Here is a 21,223-nt window from a genome sequence, read left to right as displayed (position 1 = left end):
GGTTATTTGGGGAAAACCAAAATCTGAATTCCCACATTTTCTTCTTCCCATACTAAAACTCACACCCTGCCCCATTTTATGACTTGCAAGTCACACTCTCCAATCCACCTCAATTCTGAACTCCCGCCAAGTCCAGTCACTCCTCACCAAAGTCCAGCAACTCATCCTTGATCCCAGGTTGAAAGAATGTTGTTGTGGCTATCCTCCCTTTTCTCTACTCTCCCGTTCCCACAGCTTGCCAATCCTCCCCTGTGGCAGCCCTAAATCTGAATCAAGATGGATCTGAGGCTGTCATTTTCATCATGTCTTCTGACTGCTAGTTGGTATTCATGCTAGCCTTCTACCTATTTGTCATACATAGCAGCTGTTACAGTACTTACACTGCATGCTTTAGATCAGGGGTATCAAACCCACATTGTCACAGTGACATCATGTGATGTATTTGGACTTTTTTCCCCATCACTAAACCAGGTGCGGGTGTGGCCAGCATGTGAAGCATCCAGCTCATGGGCTGGGAGTTTGATAGCTTTAGATGATTCCTCTTTTTTCTTCTGGAGCTGTTAGGTCTTTTGGGATGTTTTGGAGAGCTTCAGTTAGTATGTGTGCTATGGTGTTACAATGTGGTTGTAATAATCTGTTGGTGGTTTCTGGGATGTTTTCGATGTATGTAAACATTATAAAAGGTTTGCCAGACTATCTTGTTGCAAATTATGTTTTTATCATCTATATAGATATCTATGGAAAATCTTCCAACAAAATATATACCCACGTAACTTTATCAAAAAGCCCTGACCATGCAACCTAATATAGCACAACCAACACAAAAATATCATTTTAGGTCTTAAACGGTGGTTCAGAATAGATGATTTATCTATTTCTACACTACAACATGATGCCTAACTCTGCTCACTAGATAACCAAGTGTTAGTGGTTATCTAGTGATTCTCTTTATTTTAATCTTATGGAGTTTGCAGTTGAGAACTGTTCTACATATAAGAAGCTTGAGTTTCTTACTGTGTGTGTGAATAAAACCATGTTGCATAAGAAATCAATGGATATTACAAGATCATTAATCATGGTCCATAAATACGTATATAACCATGATCTTAAGGTTGTGATCAAAAACATCTCCTTCTAAAGAAATGCTACGCTTTTTTTGTTTAACTTAACTGAATTTAATTTAACTCAATAGAGTTGCAGATGTTATCCTTTGCCACTGTAAGTCACTGGGATTCTATTTCAAGCACCTTTAAAATAAAACAAAGCTATTTAAAGAAAAGTTCAGAGTGTGGTTTTGTGTTAATTTAGGTGTATACCAAACACTGGCCTGGAATGTCTTTGTTTAAAAGCATAGTTTTAAAATAAAACTTTTTAACAGTAGGTTTTAAAACAGAAAACAATCATTTTTAGAATGGCCACTTATCTCCGTTGAGAATCTACTATTATGTCAAGAGGAGTAGAATAAGCCTTGACATCAAGAGGATTAATCCATACACACTGTATGTGTAATCCTCTTGACATAATAGTAGATCCTCAACAGAGATAAGTGGCCATTCTAAATATACACACACATACATATACATACACACACATATGTATATGTGTGTGTATGTATATGTGTGTGTGTGTGTGTGTGTGTGTGTGTGTGTGTGTGTGTATTATATATTCCTCGACTTACAACAGTTCCTTTAGTGACCATTCAAAGTTACAATGGTGAAAAAGTGACTTATGACCGTTGGTCACACGATCAAAATTCACATGCTTAGCAACAGGTTCATATTTATGATGGTTGCAGTGCCCTGGGGTCATGTGATCAGTTTTTGCAAACTTCTCAAAAGCAAAATCAATGGAAAGCCTCATTCACTTAACAACCATGTTACTAACCTAACAACTTCAATGATTCACAGTGGCAAGAAAAGTTGTAAAATAGGATACTTAACAAATGTTTCACTCAACAACATAAGTTTTGTGGTCATAAGTTGAGGACTACCCCCTCCTCTCTCTCTGTCTCTGTCTCTGTCTCTCTCTCTCTCTCTCTCCCTGTGTGTGTGTGTGTGTGTGTGTGTGTGTGTGTGTGTAACATTTATAAAAACAGATGGTAAGTGTTAATGAATCCGATTTTCATGAACATGTATATATTGTGACTATGAATCCATGAAATGCATTAGCATCTACAGGACGACAAATTCAATTTCTTACATTTCTAGTCAGAAAGGAAAACAACTTCAGTCTCAAAGACTGTGGAACTGTGGCCAGTGGAAAATAGTTATAATAACCATGAAAGGAAAAAAAGAAATTGCACTGCTACTATATATCTGAAATGCCTAATCAAAAACTTCATGTGCTCCTGTGGCCTATGAACCCATTAGGATTATACTCAAAACCTCTGCAAATATTTCAAGATGCAATGGACTTTACCGGCAAAGATTCAGGAAATGATCATCTGAACAACCAGCTACAAATTCTTCCATTTATCAGTAGAAAATTCCAGCTCCTTTTACAAGACAATAGAAAACTCTCCCTTCTCATACATTAGGGAATAAATTGATTATATAAGTGACAAATAGTTCAGTTGCTGAAGTTTTTATAAACTTATCTTTGTCATTTCAATCCTGCTAAAGAATATGTTGTAAGTCTCATTCTTGGATAGAAATACTTTCAGTTTGAGGCAACTATCAAAGAACCAGACAGTATTAAAGTGTCACCTTTACATGTGGCAAATCCATTAACTATGTAGAGAATAGTCATAGTAAATGCAGTAAATTAATTTAGTCAGGTGCATTCTTTTATTTGATTCCATACATTTCATTTGCATAATAGTGTCTACTTTCACAAATAAAGCGAGTCTTCAACTTACCATCTATTCAATGAGTGACCATGACCATTCAAAGTTGCAATGGCCTTAAAAATGTAACTTATGTATGGCCTTCACTCTTCTGATCTTTGCAGCATCCCCAGGGTGATGCAGGTGCTTGGCAACTGGCATGTATTTATGACAATTGCAGCATCTAGGGGTCATGTGAGTGCCATTTGCAAACTTTCCAGATTTCCAACAAGCAGTCGTCAGCGGGCAAAGCCAGATTTACTTAAGAACCTCATGTTTCACTTAATAACTGCGGTGACTTAACAATCATGGCAAAAAAAAGTCATAAATGTGGGGCACAACTCAATAACTATCTTGCTTAGCAACAGAAATTCCAAATTACAGTAAAGAGAATGTATATTTAATTATTCGTGTATTAACTGCAGCTAGAATTGTATTTGCACAAAATTGGAAAAGTGAAGAGATTCCAACTGAAGAGAATGTGATCAGGAAAATATTAGAATGTGCAGAAATGAATAGGCTAACACTAGCAATTAAAGAAAAGGAACAAACTGAATACTATATGATATGGGAATTATTTTATCAATGGCTGGAGAATAAATATGGAAGTTAGAAATTAAAGAAGGCTAAGCAAAAAATAGTAAACATGTGAAAAGAATTAAATGTTAAAATGGTGAATGTTATAAGAATTAGATATATTATGTGTATTAGTATTAAGTAAGAATAGAATATTAATACTAAGCAATGAATATGTATAATCTGTAATTGTTATTGCGCAAGATATTTGTACCCAGACGACACACTGTTTAAATGGAAGATGGATTGTTTGTATAAAAGAAAATAAAAAATGTATTAAAAAAATAAATTCCAAATTATGGTTCTTAGTTAAGGACTCTGTGACAAGTGACATAATACTCAAAAGTCAAATGCAGCTTTCAGTCTCATCCCTCTCTAGATTTTATATCAAAGCTGTTAAAGATCTATTACAAATAGAAAATGTTGACAATTTAAACTTGAATGTATGATGTAAATTACTCTGAACAATTGACCTCTTCAGGATTCAGACTTGTAAAATATGCAGTTATTGAAATCTTAAAGGTAAAGGTTCCCCTCACACATATGTGCTAGTCGTTTCCGGCTCTAGGGGGCGGTGCTCATCTCTGTTACAACCCCAAAGAGCCAGCGCTGTCCAAAGACGTCTCCGTGGTCATGTGGCCAGCATGACTAAATGCCGAAGGCGCAGCAAAGAACACTGTTCCCTTCCCACCAGAATGGTCCCTATTTTTCTACTTGCATTTTTACATGCTTTCAAACTGCTAGGTTGGCAGAAACTGGAACAAGTAATGGGAACTCACTCTGTTACGTGGTGCTAGGAATTTGAACGGCCGAACTACCGACCTTTCTGATCAACAAGCTCAGCGTCTTAACCACTGAGCCACTGTGTCCTATATTGAAATTTAGGTGCACATAAAGAAACTGCATGAACAAGCATGAGCCTTTTAAAATTTCCTTCTAAATATGCCACTTTTTTGTCTATTACAATTTAGCTTCTTATTTTTAGTTAGCAGGAGTTTGCAAAAAATGACCCAAAGGTTGGCAACATCTTTCCATTATTCCCAAATTCAATGAGTGTAAGGTTTTCAAGAGACATGGACCAGCAATGTTCTTCACATCAATTCTGTCATAGTGGCATTTGATGATTAGCACATTAAAGTTATTGCAGCTGTAAAGCTCAAGGCATCTTTGCACATTACTCACTGTTGAAAAATTTTCAGGAGCTGTCAAACTGGAATGGCCACATTTGTCTTAGCCAGAACAAGTGATGCTGATATAGCCCACAGGAAAGGGGAATGGGGAAAGTTTTTTTAAAAAAGAAAAAACCCTCCAGAATCTGAAAGAAAAGTTCTAATCATTTCAACAATGTGCATGGGTTATATATCTAAAAATATTGAAGATTAAAAGACTGCTAATTTTAATCTGGATAAAAGCAGGAATGATATCCGTACAATTGATTTAGGAAAGAAAAAATTAATATAATATAGCTTCCAGATTATTTCATTTCTGCTACCACCGGTGAACATTAGTTGATTAATATCACAGCTGCTGTTTATACTTACTTATTTTGTAGATGTTTTTATTGTTTTAGTGTCTTTTAAATTATTTTGTTTTAGAATTTAGAAATGTAAGACTCTCGGAGTTAATTGGTTGAATTAGGCAGCTATAGAAAACAAACAAATAAATAAATACAGTTGCAATTGTCACTGTTTTTCTATAAACCGTATGCTTCCCTTCCCAAGGAAATGAAAGAATTACTGAGGTAAAAAAAAACCAATCAGTCAAATACTAGCAAGAAAGAAGAAACAGGAAAACAGCTGTGATAATCACTGAATCCCCTAAAGAAAAAAAGAGAAGAATAATCTCAATAAAATAATATTAGTTAAGTTCAGGTTTTGGAGAATACAAGTACCTGGCCATACAGTTTTCTTGACAACAAAATAAATGTGAATAGTGGGAGGGGAAGAGAAACAGAGAGAGAGGGAGGGAGAGGAAACAGAAAACAATAGGACCATGAATATCAGCAGATGGCCTCATCTAGCTATTCTTAGTTGATCCCAGATACAGGTCTTGTTAGTCCTTGGGCGGTCCAACTCAAAACAGGTTATTGGTTAATCTTGAAAATCTACATGTTCTTGGAAGAAAGCACTTGCAGGACTTCCTGAATGCAGCTACTAGGAACTGAAATTATCTGAAGGCATCTGTTATTGTTGTTGCTTATTTTATTTTATATTTTACTCTTTTATTTTAGAGAGACGTAAAAATATTTTTTTAATTAATTCACAATCTGGAAAGACAGATGGGGAAGACACAAAAAGAGCAATGCGTATTTGCTATTGACTGCAAGCTTCAGACTTACATATATGATTATGGTGCTGTGAGAAGTGGAAAAGGTAAAGATACATCAGAAATATTCTGATTAAAATTAAATGTTCAGAAGGCTTTTATGATACAGATTCACTGAATCTATAATAACTAGGACCTTTCCTGATCCAGCTGTAATCTGAAATGTCTCTGAATTGGGGGGCGGAGGTGTCACCTTAGAATGGGTAGCTGGACAAAGGTCATCAAGAAGCAATTCAGTTAAAAACAATGTCACTTGCAAATGAATTTCCCACATTTAAGGTTCCTAATCCAACAAGTGGAAGTGGGAGTTTCCTTCCACACATAGATCTTTTAACTAGAGCTAAAACAATGATGTCATGTTGAATATTTGGGGCTTTTTAAAGTACTAAGTTGTGTCCAGGCACTCATTTCTGTGTACAAAACTATAATTTCCAGTTTATTTTTAGTAAACCTGTGTTGCAAAGTTCCCACTCTCTGAAGCTGGCACAGATTGATAGGAAATGGATTTTGTTTTGACCTAAAAGAATACGTGATCTCCTTGGAGAGAAGATGAATCCCATTATCCCATTAATTAAAGTTTTAAAACAGTACTTCTATGCAAGTATTATTTAAAGGAAAATGACAATTCAAACAAAAAATTGTAATGATTCAGAACTCTGAAATTAAAAATAAAATCCTCCCCCAACCATTTTTTTTTTACCTCAGCTATGTTGCAGCTTCATCAAGACATTAATTTAGGAATAAGTCACCTCTAAGTCAAAAAGTATAGTTTGCACATGCACTGTGCCATTGTAACCAAGGTTTGTTAAAGAAGTTATAATGGCTTATATCTAGAACATGAAGCAATGAACCAAAGTTTACAAATCATAATGACTTAGCTCACAAATGATGCTAAGATAAAAAACAAGCTACATTCTGGTTTACTAGACTTGTATGAAATTTGAGAATAGTTAATGTCAGACGAGATTTGACCAACAGATGTGTCCACACCAAATTTTCATTTAAGTGGTCAGATTTTTTTTTTTCCTGAGGTGGTTGAATTTCACCCCTGGTCTGGAAATATTTTCACAGCCCTCTTTTTGACTTGTGCAGGTATACAAGTCCTTGATGGAAGGCAGGTTGGTAGTAATTGTTTTTTTGTTTTTTTTTTTGCAGTCCTTTCTGCAGGATGATCTGTAAGTTCAGTGTTTTCTTCCATATATGGGCAAGGCAGGAAAGAACTCAGAGATATAATAGATATCTATCTCTATAACTTAATATATTTGCTTTAAACTTCAGTTTTGATACTGTGTTCCTTCAAGGAAATCTTCACCCCTGGACTAGTTTCAGCAATTTTCTTGGCACAATTTTCAAAAGTGGTTTCCCATTGCCTGCTTCCTAGGGCTAAGAGTGGCTGGCTTAGGCTGGCCTAAGGCCAACCAGCTGGCTTTGTGCCTAAGGCAGGCCAAAAAATAATAGTCTCTCAATTTCTAGCCTGATACTTTAACTACTACATCAAACTGGCTAATTCATATCAAAATAATTAATCTTTGAGTTTCATAATTGTTATTTTAAATTGAATGCAGCATTAAATCACAGAATTTTATAGAATCTAATTTATATATTTCTGCTTATTAGCCTACACTTTAAAACAAATTAAAAAACAGTTGCAATTGGTTTATTTTTATTTTTAACAATTTTATACGCAACCTAGAAAATATAATTTGGCCAAATCTGGAATATTCTAATAAAATTTCATCTCTGTGTTTTATACAATATCTATTATCCCCATAGCTCCTTGCTGGTAGAATTTGTGTCTCATATTTGACCAAATTATTAGTAAAGTTAATGAATTAGTGATATTTGTAATAATGAATAAATATATTGAACATTTTGTAGTGCTTAAGTGTCATGCCCCTGTCGGAATCTGATTTGGAGGGGGAGGCCAAGCAGCTGACAGGGAATGGGAGTGTGGCTCCATTGGCTGTAGAAGAAACGGGGGGAGGGCAAAGGCCGGCTGGGCAGAGCAGGGGTGAGATAGAGCAAGGGAGAGGGAATTTGGAGGAAGACCCAGGCCCACCCCGCTCTTCATCCTAGGGCATGCAGGGAGGAACGGAGAAGGGAACAGGATGAATTGCATGGCTTACGGGGTAAGAAAGGGCCCTGATTCCCTTCATTAGCTGCAGCTGGGAACACAATGTTTAAAAAGGGAAGCTGCACACAGCAAAGCGGTTAGGAGCAAAACCTGAATTATCTGATATTGTTGAGGCTTATCTGCATTCCTGGTGTCTTCCCAACTGGGTATGTTTTGCTGGGCTTTCAAATCTGCAATTCCTTCTCCTGCCTAGTCAAGTTAATTACTGCAGCATGGTTTGTGTGGATTTTTATTTACAATTTGTATGTACTTTGTTTTTGGACTGAATTTCCTCCACTTAAAGACTGTTCTTGGGAGGATTTTTTCTCCAGCTGAAGGTAACCTGGACATTGGGAGCAAAGTTGGAGTTATTGAGTTATTGAGACACTTCTTGCTTATTTGACTGTGTTGCCTTTTTGCCACACCCTGGGTCATCACATTAAGACTGGTACAATCAGATCTGGACTGCAAAGATAGTAGCAAATTACCAAAAGCTTCATTTGCAATTATAATCTTTTAAAAACATCTAACAATAGGGTTTGTTAAATTTAAATTATCAGATTATAAAATGCTCCAGACTATAAAATGTACACTAGCTTTAGAAGAGAAAAAAAAATATATAATCTGCCTTTGCATCCCAGTATCCATCCAGTATTCATCTGGCTGGTCAGCTTCAGCACGTTATCGCAGCCCCAGCATTTGGTTCCTCAGGGCTCCACTCCACTGCACCACTACCAGTCAGCTGAGCTGAGCTCCTGCTACCACTGGGGAACACTGGAGATATTGCTGCCAAGCAGCTGATTGGTGATTAGATTTTCCTCCCACGATAGCGCCAATCAGCTGTTGCAACCACCTCAGCCTGTTCGCCACAGCCCATTTGCCACAGCCGTTTACCACAGGGCATTCGCTGCCGCTGCAGCCCATTCTCCACTGTGGTCCATTTGTTGCAGCCTGTTTGCTGCCACTGCGGCCTGTTCGCCATGGCCCATTCGCTGCATCCCATTTGCCACCACCACAGCCCATTCGCTACCAGAAAGCTCAGCAGTGATGCCCGCCACCGGGTAGCAGCGGCAGTGATCCTTGCCACCTAGAACAGCTGATTGACACCGCATCAGCCACCCTCCCCCCCTGCTGCAATATTCGTTCTATAAGACACACAGACATTTCCACCCACTTTTTGGCGGGAGGGAAGTGTGTCTTATAGTCTGAAAAATACGGTAGATTATACTGCATTGTTGGGCCCTATGCTCATAACAGATTTAACTGTGTCAGTAGAAGAGATAAATACATTATGGGAATACCAACATTGAGCAAAATGACTAATAACCAAGAGGATATATGCAAAACACAGTTATATACAACGTTTTACTAATTCCATGCAGTGGTTACAACATTCACATCTACTCCATTGATCTGTTTATGCATTCTGAGGCTGGAGAAAAGGATCTGGAAAAAAACAGAAAATAAGCTTCTCCACTGCAAAAATCGTCACCAAAGCATGGCACCATGGAGAACAAACCACCCAAATGTTGGTTACAGTGCTTGTCTGCTCAATGGGAAGGGACAGTGATGTCATGAGAAATTGTCAGTACTTTTTCCAGTGAAATATACTGTAGATACTGTCAACCCTGAATTTGGCTGAACTGCAGCCATTTTCTTTTGTAGTTTTTTTTTCCTTTGAGGAATACGCCTGCTTCGGAGTTCTTATTGAATGGGACGTATTACGTGGAACCTTGATAGACACTTCTTGCACAAAGCTAATGAGGACTCTGTTTTTCCACCATGGTGGGTGGACCTGATTACTCTGTCTTCTGCTGGAACTGCTTGTAAAGTGGCTTGACTAGATTTACTGTGTTCTAAGAACAGGGCTTTGAAGTGTCTGAGAGACTGTTATTTGAAGTATCAAAAGTACAGTTGAAGTATCTGAAACGCTGTTATCTTGAAACACTGACATGTTATTTCTGTTCGCTTTTGAAATAGCCCAGATTTATTACCTCAACAATAAAAGAGAAGGACTAAGTCTAGAAAACAATTGAGCCACATAAAAAAATATATAAGAATCGTTCATTCCTAAATTAAACTCCTAGCAGTAAAATTAAATAATCCCAACTGAACTCATGGATTGACTTTTGAGTAGACTTCCACTTAGTAATATTCAGAACTAAGTAGACAGAGTGCATTGTCAATACTGGTGAGGTCCACCGGGGTGCGGGGGTCAGAAAGGTAAAAAAAAGAAAGAAAGTCAAGGATGGCAGTCATAGGAGCATCATCAAAACCCCACTCCTTTTGTATGGGCTTTGACTGCTGTGACTGCCATCTTGACCTTCTGCAGAAACCCATTATCTTTCCATAGGGACCAGTATAGTGCCTATTTCAATAAAGGAGCATTGTAACAGGGGATTCTGTCCCTAGATTAGTTTGTGCAATTATTAAAATATTAAAAAGCAATGAGCAAAGGGGAATCCAATCATCTCACTGTAGAACAAAAGATAAGCATCATCTATCTGGTTTATAATTAAAATAAGATCATTGCTCTGTTGTCAAGATTCAAAAACAGAGACCTATCCTGAAATAACTTCCCAGTTGTCATGGGTGTCGTTCATCCTAGGCAAAGTAATCTCAGCATTTTAAAAGGTTGTAAAGATAAGGTAGAAACAAACAACAACAACAACAACTTCCCACAACAGAAAGTAGCATGATAAAGTAATAACTGAAATATCAAAAAAATCTGTCTCTAAATAATTTTTGGAAGCCATGTATTTATGAGATGATTACTGTGCTATTTATAGTACTGCATATACTTATAGCAAAATCAGAAAAATTAGGAAGGCAGGAATATATATTGAGTAAGGATTTTCTCTTATAGTTTGTTCAGAGGAAACACAGATAAAATATCAGTCACAATTTGAATATGTGTTAATGTTCTGAATTTAATTTGTCATTAAATTACAAATTGTATACTAGTGATATAATATTTCATTCTCCACCTCTAAACAGTTGAATCATTTATATTGAAGAATTAATCATTTCCTCTAATAATGATTTCAGGTTATGAAGACCAATCAGAATGGAGCCAAAATGAGGCAACGGTGAAATGAGAGTGTGTGTGGTGGGGTGCAGCTTGCAAAATGTGTAGAAACACAAATAGAAAAATCTAATGAGGCAAGACAAAATAAGGATTAATGAGAATTTACCACAGTGGGTAGCCACAGAACATTAAGAAAGAAAAATGGAAAGTGCAGAGACAGTAAAATAGAATTTCTAATGAGAAGAAACAATCGGCTAAAAAGCCCAGATTGGAAATTATTCCTGTTGGGCAGATAGTTTTAATTCTACATTTTAATGTTTGTTTCCATTTGTAAATTTTTCATGACAAATCACAAAAATTATGTACAGAGAAAATGTACTTTCCTGGGTTACACTTTACAGGTTTTGAAATGATCCAATATTTTTTCTAAAGCAGAAGTTAAAAGATTTTACTTATTAAAAATAATATTAGTCCACAAGAGTATATCTAATTTAAATGTCTAATTCATTGGGCAGGAGGTATACACTTTGCAAGATACATTAGCATGGAAAAGCATAGAACTTTTGCAGTCCTATTGGAATGCCCTTAGGATTTAAGAATATAATCCCTCATAAAGATTAAATTGCATTTATGTTGCAATTCTAAAGAAATATTTGGATTAATTATGCATTACCAAGAAATGGCAGTCTTCACAAAGTCAAATTAATTTAGTTCATCCAGCAGTTTATATGTCAGCAGTTGGCACTGCAGTTATATTAGGCAAACAAAATAAATATCATAAATGTCAAGACATTTCAGTTTCTTCCAAAAAGAATGATCATAACATTTTAGATGAGAAAATATAATTATGATTACCTTCCAGTGTGCCATTAGTATGCAAGTTATTCCATGCAGAGAGAAGCAGAATGTCAAAACGTTTTTGGTCTGCTTTCCAGAAAACATGTCATTATAGGGTGACTCAGGGCAACAAGAAAAACTGGAAGTTTGTGCTAAATCTCTATTTAACTGAAGTGAGTCCCACGTAAATGCCTTGGTTTAAACTAGCCATTACTACCTTACAATATTCATTGCAATTCTGTTATGTGCCAGACTCATAGTCCTAAGCATTTCTAAAAGGTGAATTGAGTTCCTTGGACATATTTCCAAGTAGAGTTGAAAGATTATATCAGTTTGATTTTTTTCCATTTTTGAGACTTTATCAGATTCAGTGAATGAAACTGGTCAACTTTCAGTTCCTGAAGGAACAGACTGACAAGACTGGGCAATGTGGCTTGTTATGTTCTAGACTCAGCCATTGTTTAAACAGTAAACCACAGCTTGGAAAAAATTGAAGCAAGCTGTGTAATTTTAGTTTGATACGTATGTATCCATCAATCCATCAATCTATCTATTATCTATCTATCTATCTATCTATCTATCTATCTATCTATCTATCTATTCTGTATCTGTCTTTAAATTGGCTTTTCTATACTCTCTCTCTCTCTCTCTCTCTCTCTCTCTCTCTCACACACACACACACACACACACACACACCCCAGTGGTGGGATTCAATTTTTTTTTACTAACAGTTCTGTGGGCATGGCTTGGTGGGTGTGGCATGGCTTAGTGGGCATGACGTGGCTTGGTGGGTGTGGCAGGGGAAGGATACTGTAAAATCTCCATTCCCTTCCCACTCCTGGGGGAAGGTTACCGCCGGTTCTCCGAACTATTCAAAATTTCTGCTACCGGTTCTCCAGAACTGGTCAGAACCTGCTGAATACCACCTCTCTCTCTCTCTCTCTCTCTCTCTCTCACACACACACACACACACACACACACACACACACACCATTTTTTGAAAACCGCAAAGTTCACATTTTGGACGGAGAAGACCATTAGTTTGAAAGAGGGATCAAAAAAGCCACCTATGTTAAAATTGAACAGCTGCCTCTCAACAGCACCAGCTGTCTCCTGTCTACAACACAGTCCTTTCAGCAGTCCCAAGAAGGTTCTACACCCATTTGCACTGTGATTCAGGTGACCCTGAGGGCATAGATAAATCCCCAAATAGCCTCAAGGACTCTCAGAGAGTGAACAACTGGCCTTCAGAATGCTAATGACCAGATGACTGCAAAGAGTATAAATTCTCCTATTTCCTGCTATTCAGTCAAAACTGAAGAAGCTTCTTGGATGAGAAGCAAAACGTTTTCAAAGAAAAAAGCCAAGAAAGTTCAGTTACTTTTTGAAAAGTAACCATGAACTGGATGATTGACAATCTCCATAAACATTTAGGCATGCACTTTGTGGTGAACACCCTCTGAATTATGTGGAAAGACAAATGGATTTCTAGAAAACTTGCATACTACAGGAATCATTTGTACTTTAATTTGAGATGCAAACAACACAAACTCATCCCCAAAATCTTGTATCAACAGTGAAAGGACACGGTGCAGAAAACATCCTGCAGAAAGCACAACTCCAGCTTCTCAATGAAAGAATAAGATGGATTAATTTTACCATTGATTTTTTGGAAGAGAGTGGAACACAGACTTCAAGAACTTAAATCACTTCTACCAACAGACATATTGGAGGAGGTCACATAATTTACAAAGAATGCACAACTAGTACAACACAAGAACAAAGGACAACAGAAAGGCAAGTTTCCTACCTTACAGTTTAGACATGAAAAACACACTAAACTGAAGACCCAACCCTGATGAGAGAGGACAGTTGTTGAGGTAATTCTCCGTTAGGAGAATGAGCACATACAGGGAGACGTCGTGAGAGTAGTGTTTGAATAATACACAAATAGCACACAGATACACTGCACAGTAAAAATGTAGGTTTTTACTTCCAATAAATGTTTAAGCAAAGTCCACACACAGTCCAAGTCATTCACAGGTAAATCAGTCAGTGTTCATTCCAGGGATAATTCCAATATCAAAGTCCAGTATCAAAAACAGTTCAGTAACAGACTTACATCAACGATCAGTAACATGTTGTCTTTAGGAGGAACAGCAAAACTCTTCCAACAGAAGGAAACAGAGACTCACTCACACTCTCTTCTGAGACTTCCTGAGATTAAACAACCCAGGTTTCCGGCTCCATCTTATGGCCATTTGAGTAAACCACACCCAATTACAATTTTAGCATTCCCTTAAAGAGACAGTATTAAAATGTCCATCTTAGTTTATATATTTCCAACCCAAGTAACAGTTAGGTGACTTACATTCCTAACAACAGTGACATATCTCAGAAAACTAACCGATGGGTGAGAAATCTGACTGACAGAGAGTTTAGTCAAACAGAAAAGAACGTTTTATCCAAAGGACTGAATTTTGCTTTAACACCAGACTAGTTAGTAATAGTTACAGAGTCAGCCATCAGGAACAACAAACTGGCAGAACCAGAAGCAGAGCAATTAAGGGTGAAGTATCTGCAGCCCTTGCCAGTGCCAAAACACCTCCTTCCAGCCTCACAGTTCAAGAATTCACTGCTCAAGTAAAGAAGTGACATCAACTACCAGTCAGAAATGACCTGAACATCACTATTTTGCCAGCTGATTAAAAAAATGCAGTTATCCTGAACACAGATGACTACAATGCCAAGGTGAACAGTTTTCTGAAGAACACTGCAACATATGAAACTGAAAAGAGATCCCACCAGCAGTTTGAAGGCAAAAGGTCATCAATTTCCTGCAATTACTGAAGGACAGCCCTTTGAGACTTGGGACACAAAGGAGTTCCATCCATCCATCCATCCATCCATCCATACATCCATCCATACATACATCTCTTTACCCTTGATTCATTTTCTATTGAATCCAGTATTTGCTTCCTAATAATCTTGAACATCAGTATAATAAACAATGAGAAACTGTAAACATCATTTGTACTATAATAATGCATGTCTGACTCTCTCTCTCTCTCTCTCTCTCTCTCTCTCTGTGTGTGTGTGTGTGTGTGTGTGTGTGTTTGTGTGTGTGTGTGTGTGTGTGTGTGTGTATGTGTTATAATGGGACAGATTTCATCTTCAAAATAATTCTGGCCTTATTTTAAATTACAGCAGAACATGAGTAAGTCATGTATTCCTGATCTCAATTCACTGCAACCTGTGAGACTACAATTGTGAGAAACTATTCTTGGCTTTCCTTTCCTACATCTCAATTTACAATATTTAGAGAGCTACAGATGGTACACCCCTGATTTAAAACAAAAACATTGTGCATCTCTCATTTGGTAGTAAGAAACAAGAAAAAACATCAGACATTGTTATGAATGAAATACACCAATGATAAGCATATAAAAGTTTGTTCACAGAAGGCGAAACAGCAGGTATGGATGATCATGAAAACATCTAAAGAAAAGATGATTGAATGCAATAATACCACAGGACCAGATTTTTGGTAAATCTGTTATATAAAAGTGTATGAAATCATGCAAAAAAGAGAGAGCAAGAGAGCATAATAAGTAATAAGTTTTACACTAAACTCTCCAAAATCATGAAAGTTCTCAATTGTTCATATATAATTCTATGTGGACAATGTTTATTTCTTTAATTACTTTAGCACATAGAGATTTTTAGACATCCTGATTTTATTCTTGGAGGTACAAAAAACATAAAAAATATATTCCTTTGGAAATGTGGCTATGAATTAAAATATATGTTCATACTTGTTTAGAACATCCCCACATTAAAAAAAAATCGAATAACAAAAAAGAATTAGCAAAAGGTGTACTATTCATAAATTCTTCCAGCATTATTATTATTATTATTATTATTATTATTATTATTATTATTATTATTTGCATTAGAAAAAGTTGTTTTAGTAAAACATATCCTGTTGATTAAGTATATGCTGAAGATAGATGCATATCATGAACAAAATTCGGAAGCGTGCTTCGCTCTTCTAATAAATGATCATTTTAAAAGACTGTTATGGAATGTTTTAACATTAAATATAACACCTAACACACTGGAAAGTACTCATGATAAATAGTGGGATATATTTTTGGCTTTTGTCATTTCCTTGCTTTGAATCCTCCTATGAAAGTTATTTAAAATTATTTTGGTGACTGAGGCAGCATTCAAGTTTATATGTAAATAATGCTTCAAATGTATAAATGCAAAACAAAAATTACTTAACAACGTAAAAAAATTGAGTCCCATTTGCATGGAACTGAACTCATTGTAGGCCAGGCTTTAGTTTAGGCATTTGCCTAAACTAAAACTAATTTCTTTTCCATGCATAATTCTCACATAGTATCTTTAACAAGATCCTTGAGAAACAATGGAATTTCAAGAATTCTAACAGTTAGGCAATTCCCCATTTACAACCAATATGTTCCAAAGTAAATAAGGATAGAGCTCTTCTCCTTCTCTCTCTTCTTTTCTTCTTCTTTCTATTTTTTGTTATCTTCATTGATAACTAAGGTGAAAAGTGGATATAATATTAGAAAACAACAGAAAGGGGGAATACAGAAGAGGGAAATGGAGGTGGAGAGACAAGGGGGGTAAAAAGGGCAGGGAGAAGAAGAAGCAAGGGAGGAAGGAAGGGATGAGAAGTTTCAATGGTGTGGAGCAAGATGTAAAGAAACAGGATTTATTTAGAGATAATGGGTAAAAACTTAATTGGAAAAGGGATTCTGTAAAGGTACATAAGATTGTATTGTTATATTTGTAATTAGATATAATGTTAGAAAATTGGAAACAACATGTGATTGAAAAGTGAGATAAAATATTCCGTGTAATTTAGTGAAATTTTTGTGAATAAAAGGAAGGCAATGAAATAAATGAGAGAATTGAAGTAGGAATGAATGGGAACATTTTAATGATACAATGTTTTAAAATACAAGCGATGTGAAGTGGGGGGGGGAAATAATTATGGAAAGTTTATAAGTGTTCTCATAAAAGTATGATATTCAACTGAAAAGTAATGTGTAAAATGTTTAAGACTCAAATGAATATTAATATTAATGATAGATTTGAATTGGTATGGATTGTTGTTTTAATTATATTACATACTTATAATTTTTCTTTCTTTAAAATATAGTGTGTAACTTTAGAATGTACTAAGCAGAATCCAAATGGAAGTTATGTACTATACTAAGTGTTATAAATCTAGGGAAAGAGATAAAGGTGTCATGCTCTAATTAGTGTACAGGAGAAATTTTGTTTAAAGAGAAAAGATAATAGATAGCTGGAAACAGGACAGACGAAGAATAACAAGCATAATGATCTGAACTGAGATGAGATGAATAAAATAAAATTAAGAAAGTTAAAAGAAGGGAGAAGCTATATAGAAAATGTAAAATGGTAATAAGATATGGAATGGTATATAAAATGAACATTAATTTGAATTTGTGTCTGTACGAAGAGATGTAACCGGGATCAAGCTGCTTTCAGAAAAGATGTTTTATGTTTTTATGTTTTATGTTTTGTTTGTTTGTGTATTGTCTTTGAAAACCAATAAAATTTGTTTTTTTAAAAAAATTAACAAATGATTGCGAGCTTTCAAATTCCCAGGAACTTTTCATCAACACAATAACATTTAGAGAGAGAAAAGTGGGGGGATGGTAGAAGCAAAAATGTGTGGCTGCAATTGTAACAAGAATTCAGTTTTGGAGACTCTGAAGAAGTATTAGATGTAAGCAAAGACCATTCCAGGTGGAATGCAGGAAAAAAAGGAAGCAAAGGTCTTAGGTAGGCCTTAGGTAGGCCCAAGATCAGAAACCCAGTCATGTCTATCTTTCCTTCCAAAGCACATAACATTACCACCTGCATCCTTTTTTCCTTAATCTTTAATTACAGCATCTTATTTTCTTAGAAACTTAAAGTTGTTCCTATTTGTAAGTCTTCAGTAATAGAATTGCCCTCAAATCAAAGTTGGATTTCTTTGTCTTGTGATCTGTGTGACAATTTTGTTTTATTTGGGAATAAATAAAAGACTCTTCAATGCATTTAATTTCCTTATATGTAATTTTCTTCTTTTTATGATGGTCTTCACAATATAGTCCTTTCCAGCCTTGGTAACACTGACACATAAAATTCTTTCTTAAATACCTCAAATTCTCCAATTCCAGTTTTCCTTTCACAATCGCTTTCCTGTGTGTTGCATTGGCATGCACCATGATCCTAAAACTTTCAGGAAACAAGTGCAAAAAGGCATTTGAATCACTATGTTTACGAACACACCTTCCCTTTTTCTTGCAAAGGAAATAGCTGCAAATCTTGGCTGCAGAAGTCACATTAATGATATAATGTCCAAATGGACCATTCATATAGTCTTTCACTCTTTGACAGCTCTCCTAAAATAAAACAAAGAATGATAATTGATTTTTGCATTACTATAGAATATAAAATATATCTACTCAGGAATTAGTGCAATTGAATTCACTGGAGTTTATATCCTGAGAATTGGCCATACTTTGTAGCTTAAGACCTCCGTTGATAATTGTTCTGAAGATCCAAAAAAGCATTCTGTCATATTCATAACAATCCTGAAAATTTAGTCTTACTTTGCTATTATTAAATTCTAACCCCTTTGGAACTAAGTATGAGTTTGAAAAACATAAAACCAGATTCTGGTAGTTCCAGTCAAGATCCACTTCCATCCACCCCATTTGTCTCCAAGGAACTGGCTCCTTTCTCCTTTCATTTAAAGTCTGACAAAAAGAGGTAATGGCAAAGTTTGATAACTGCTGGGATACAAATTTATAAGCAGAAATACATATGCAGAAAATGATTGCATGTAGTAGAACTGTAACCATTTTCATAACTGATTTTGAGCCTCCTGGGAAATTTGGGGGTTTTATTGGTAGGACTGAGTATGTTTTGATTTGCATAGGTTTGGCAGATTGATTTCAATTAGTTACCCGATGTTAGTGGAACAACCTGCCTTCAGATATTGTGAATGCTCCAACACTGGAAGTTTGTAAAAGAGATTGGATAACCATTTCTCTGAAGTAGTGTAGGGTTTCCTGCCTAGGCACGGGGTTGGACTAGAAGACCTCCAAGGTCCCTTCCAACTCTGTTATTCTATTCTATTCTATTCTATTCTATTCTATTCTATTCTATTCTATTCTATTCTATTCTATTCTCATTCCATTCCATTCCATTCTATATACTCTCTTCTCTTCTTCCATTCTATATTCCTATTCCTGTTCCTATTCTATTCTATTCTATTCTATTCTGTTCTGTTCTGTTCTGTTCTGTTCTATTCTATTCTATTCCATTCTATATACTCTCTTCTCTTCTTCCATTCTATATTCCTATTCCTATTCCTATTCCTATTCCTATTCTATTCTATTCTATTCTATTCTATTCTATTCTATTCTATTCTATTCTATTCTAATGCAGCCCTTTTGCATGAAATTACTTTTTCATCAGTACCTGTCAGAATTTTATCTAAGTCAGTCAATTTATCAAAAATAACTTCTGTTTTAATATCTTTATCAAATCTAGATTATATTTGCAAATATGAAAACCAATTCATTTTTACACCTTGTTCTTCCAATGCTTGCATAGATTTAAGTTCACCCTTTTCATTCAATATCTCACCATATCTAACTGTTTGTTCCATTTTATATATTATTGGATAAGAAAAAGCTTCAATAATAGATAACCACAGTAGAATTTTTAAATAATATTGCTTTTTTATCTTCTCCCAGTTTAAAAACAATGCTTCTTGAATATAATTCTTCTAAAATACCCCTGCATTTTAGTTTCCTTATACCATAGGAAGGCATGCCACCCTAACAGCTGGTCATGTCCTTCTAAATTCAAAAGTCTAGTATTCCTTAATGTTATCCACTCCTTTACCCACATCAAACTCGTCACCTGGTAATATAATTCCCAATTGGGCAAAGCGAATTCTCCTCTTATTCTTGCATCTTGTAACAATTTAAGTTTTATTCTCGCTTTCTTCCCCTGCCAAATGTATTTTAGCACTATTTTATTTAGATCTTCAAAAAATTCTTTCCCTAATCTAATTGGAATTGTCTGGAATAGATGTAAGATTCTAGGTAATACATTCATCTTAATTGTAGATATTCTCCCAATCAATGATAATTGTAAATTTTCCCATTTTATCAAATCTGTCGCAATCTGTTGTTTGAGTTTAAGATAATTGTCCTCCTTGAGTGTGCTACATCTTGGTGTTATATGTGTCCCTAAATACTTAACCTTATTTGTGACCTGAATCCCCAAAATTTGCTCCAGTTCTTTCTTTTGTCTTGCTAATATGTTCTTTATTAAAATCTTTGTTTTATCTTTATTTATTTTCAAACCTGCTACTTTCCTGTACACTTTTATCTTTTCTATTAACTTAGGTGCTGACTCCAATGGATCCTCTAATATGAATACCAGGTCATCTGCAAAGGCAATTTGTACTCTTCTTTTTTAATTTTAATTCCTTTTATTTCTTTTTCTTCTCTGATGTTCCTATTCAGCACTTCCAGTGTTAACACAAACAACAGAGGCGATAGTGGACAGCCTTGTCTAGTCTCTTTTCTTATATCTATAAAGTCTGTTAACTCTCCATTTATCATAACCTTTGCAGTTTGTTTACAATATATCATTTCTATGGCTTGGGTAAATTTTTTACCAAAGCCCATTTGTTCCAATTGTATCAACATAAAACGCAAATTCACATTATCAAAGGCTTTTTTGTGCATCTAAAAACATCAAAGCCATTTGTTTTTCGGGATGTGCCTCATAGTATTCCAGCATGTCTAAAATTATTCTCATATTGTCTTTAATTTGTCTCTTCGGCAGAAATCTCTTTAGATCAGAATGAATAAAATTGTTTAAGTATCTTTTCAGTCTTTCTGCCAGAACTGAGGCAAAGATTTTATAATCTGAGTTTAATAGGGATATAAGTTTATAATTTTTAACTTGCTGTGGGTCTGTGTCCTCATTCAGTACAAATGTGATATATGCTTCGGACCATGTTTTGGGTATTCTCTTCCTTGTCATAACTTAATTCATAACTTCTAATAAGTGAAGATTCAATGTTTCCTGAAATGTCTTGTAAAATTCCGCTGGCAGACCGAAAAAAATGTAATCTAATTCCTGTATCAAAAGACTAAGGTCCAAATATAAAAATCCAACTGCAGGGGAAGTAAAAAAAAAAAAGGAGGGATAAAATGCAATTCTGTCAGTAAGCAAAGCACTGCCACTAAGTATCTGAGGCTCTTTATTAAATCAAAAAACAAAATTTTCAGTTCTCTTTTCAAGGTCACTTCAATCTTCTTTCTTCAATTTCAAATCCAGACTCCAGCTATCAGTAGTTCTACAGAAGAGCACCTGCATAAACAATCTACATGCTCTTCCCACTATCTTTTCAGTGAAAAACTCAGAATCCTTAAATATAACACCA

General features: G+C 35.5%; 1 protein-coding gene across 2 annotated transcripts in view; it reads right to left on the bottom strand.

The window, feature by feature from the left end:
* The window catches only part of LOC113413042 (hyaluronidase-4-like), a 59,374-nt gene that overhangs the window by 5,557 nt on the left and 32,594 nt on the right, over positions 1-21,223 (bottom strand). The window contains exon 1 of one of the 2 annotated variants that reach the window (XM_087969387.1): positions 11,722-12,643. The exons of the other annotated variant lie outside the window; for it this stretch is intronic. Coding sequence (XP_087825513.1) covers positions 11,722-11,808 — 87 coding nt within the window. The 5' untranslated portion in view covers positions 11,809-12,643. Of the gene's footprint in view, positions 1-11,721; positions 12,644-21,223 lie in introns of those variants that run through there. 2 annotated transcript variants of the gene reach the window in all.

The sequence above is a fragment of the Notechis scutatus genome, chromosome 6, assembly GCF_049901735.1.
Source record: "Notechis scutatus isolate UNSWTSFEM ecotype Mainland chromosome 6, rNotScu1.2, whole genome shotgun sequence".
Lineage (NCBI taxonomy): Eukaryota > Metazoa > Chordata > Lepidosauria > Squamata > Elapidae > Notechis > Notechis scutatus.
The sequence above is the reverse complement of the archived record's forward strand: the minus strand, read 5'-3'. Positions and strand labels throughout refer to the sequence as shown.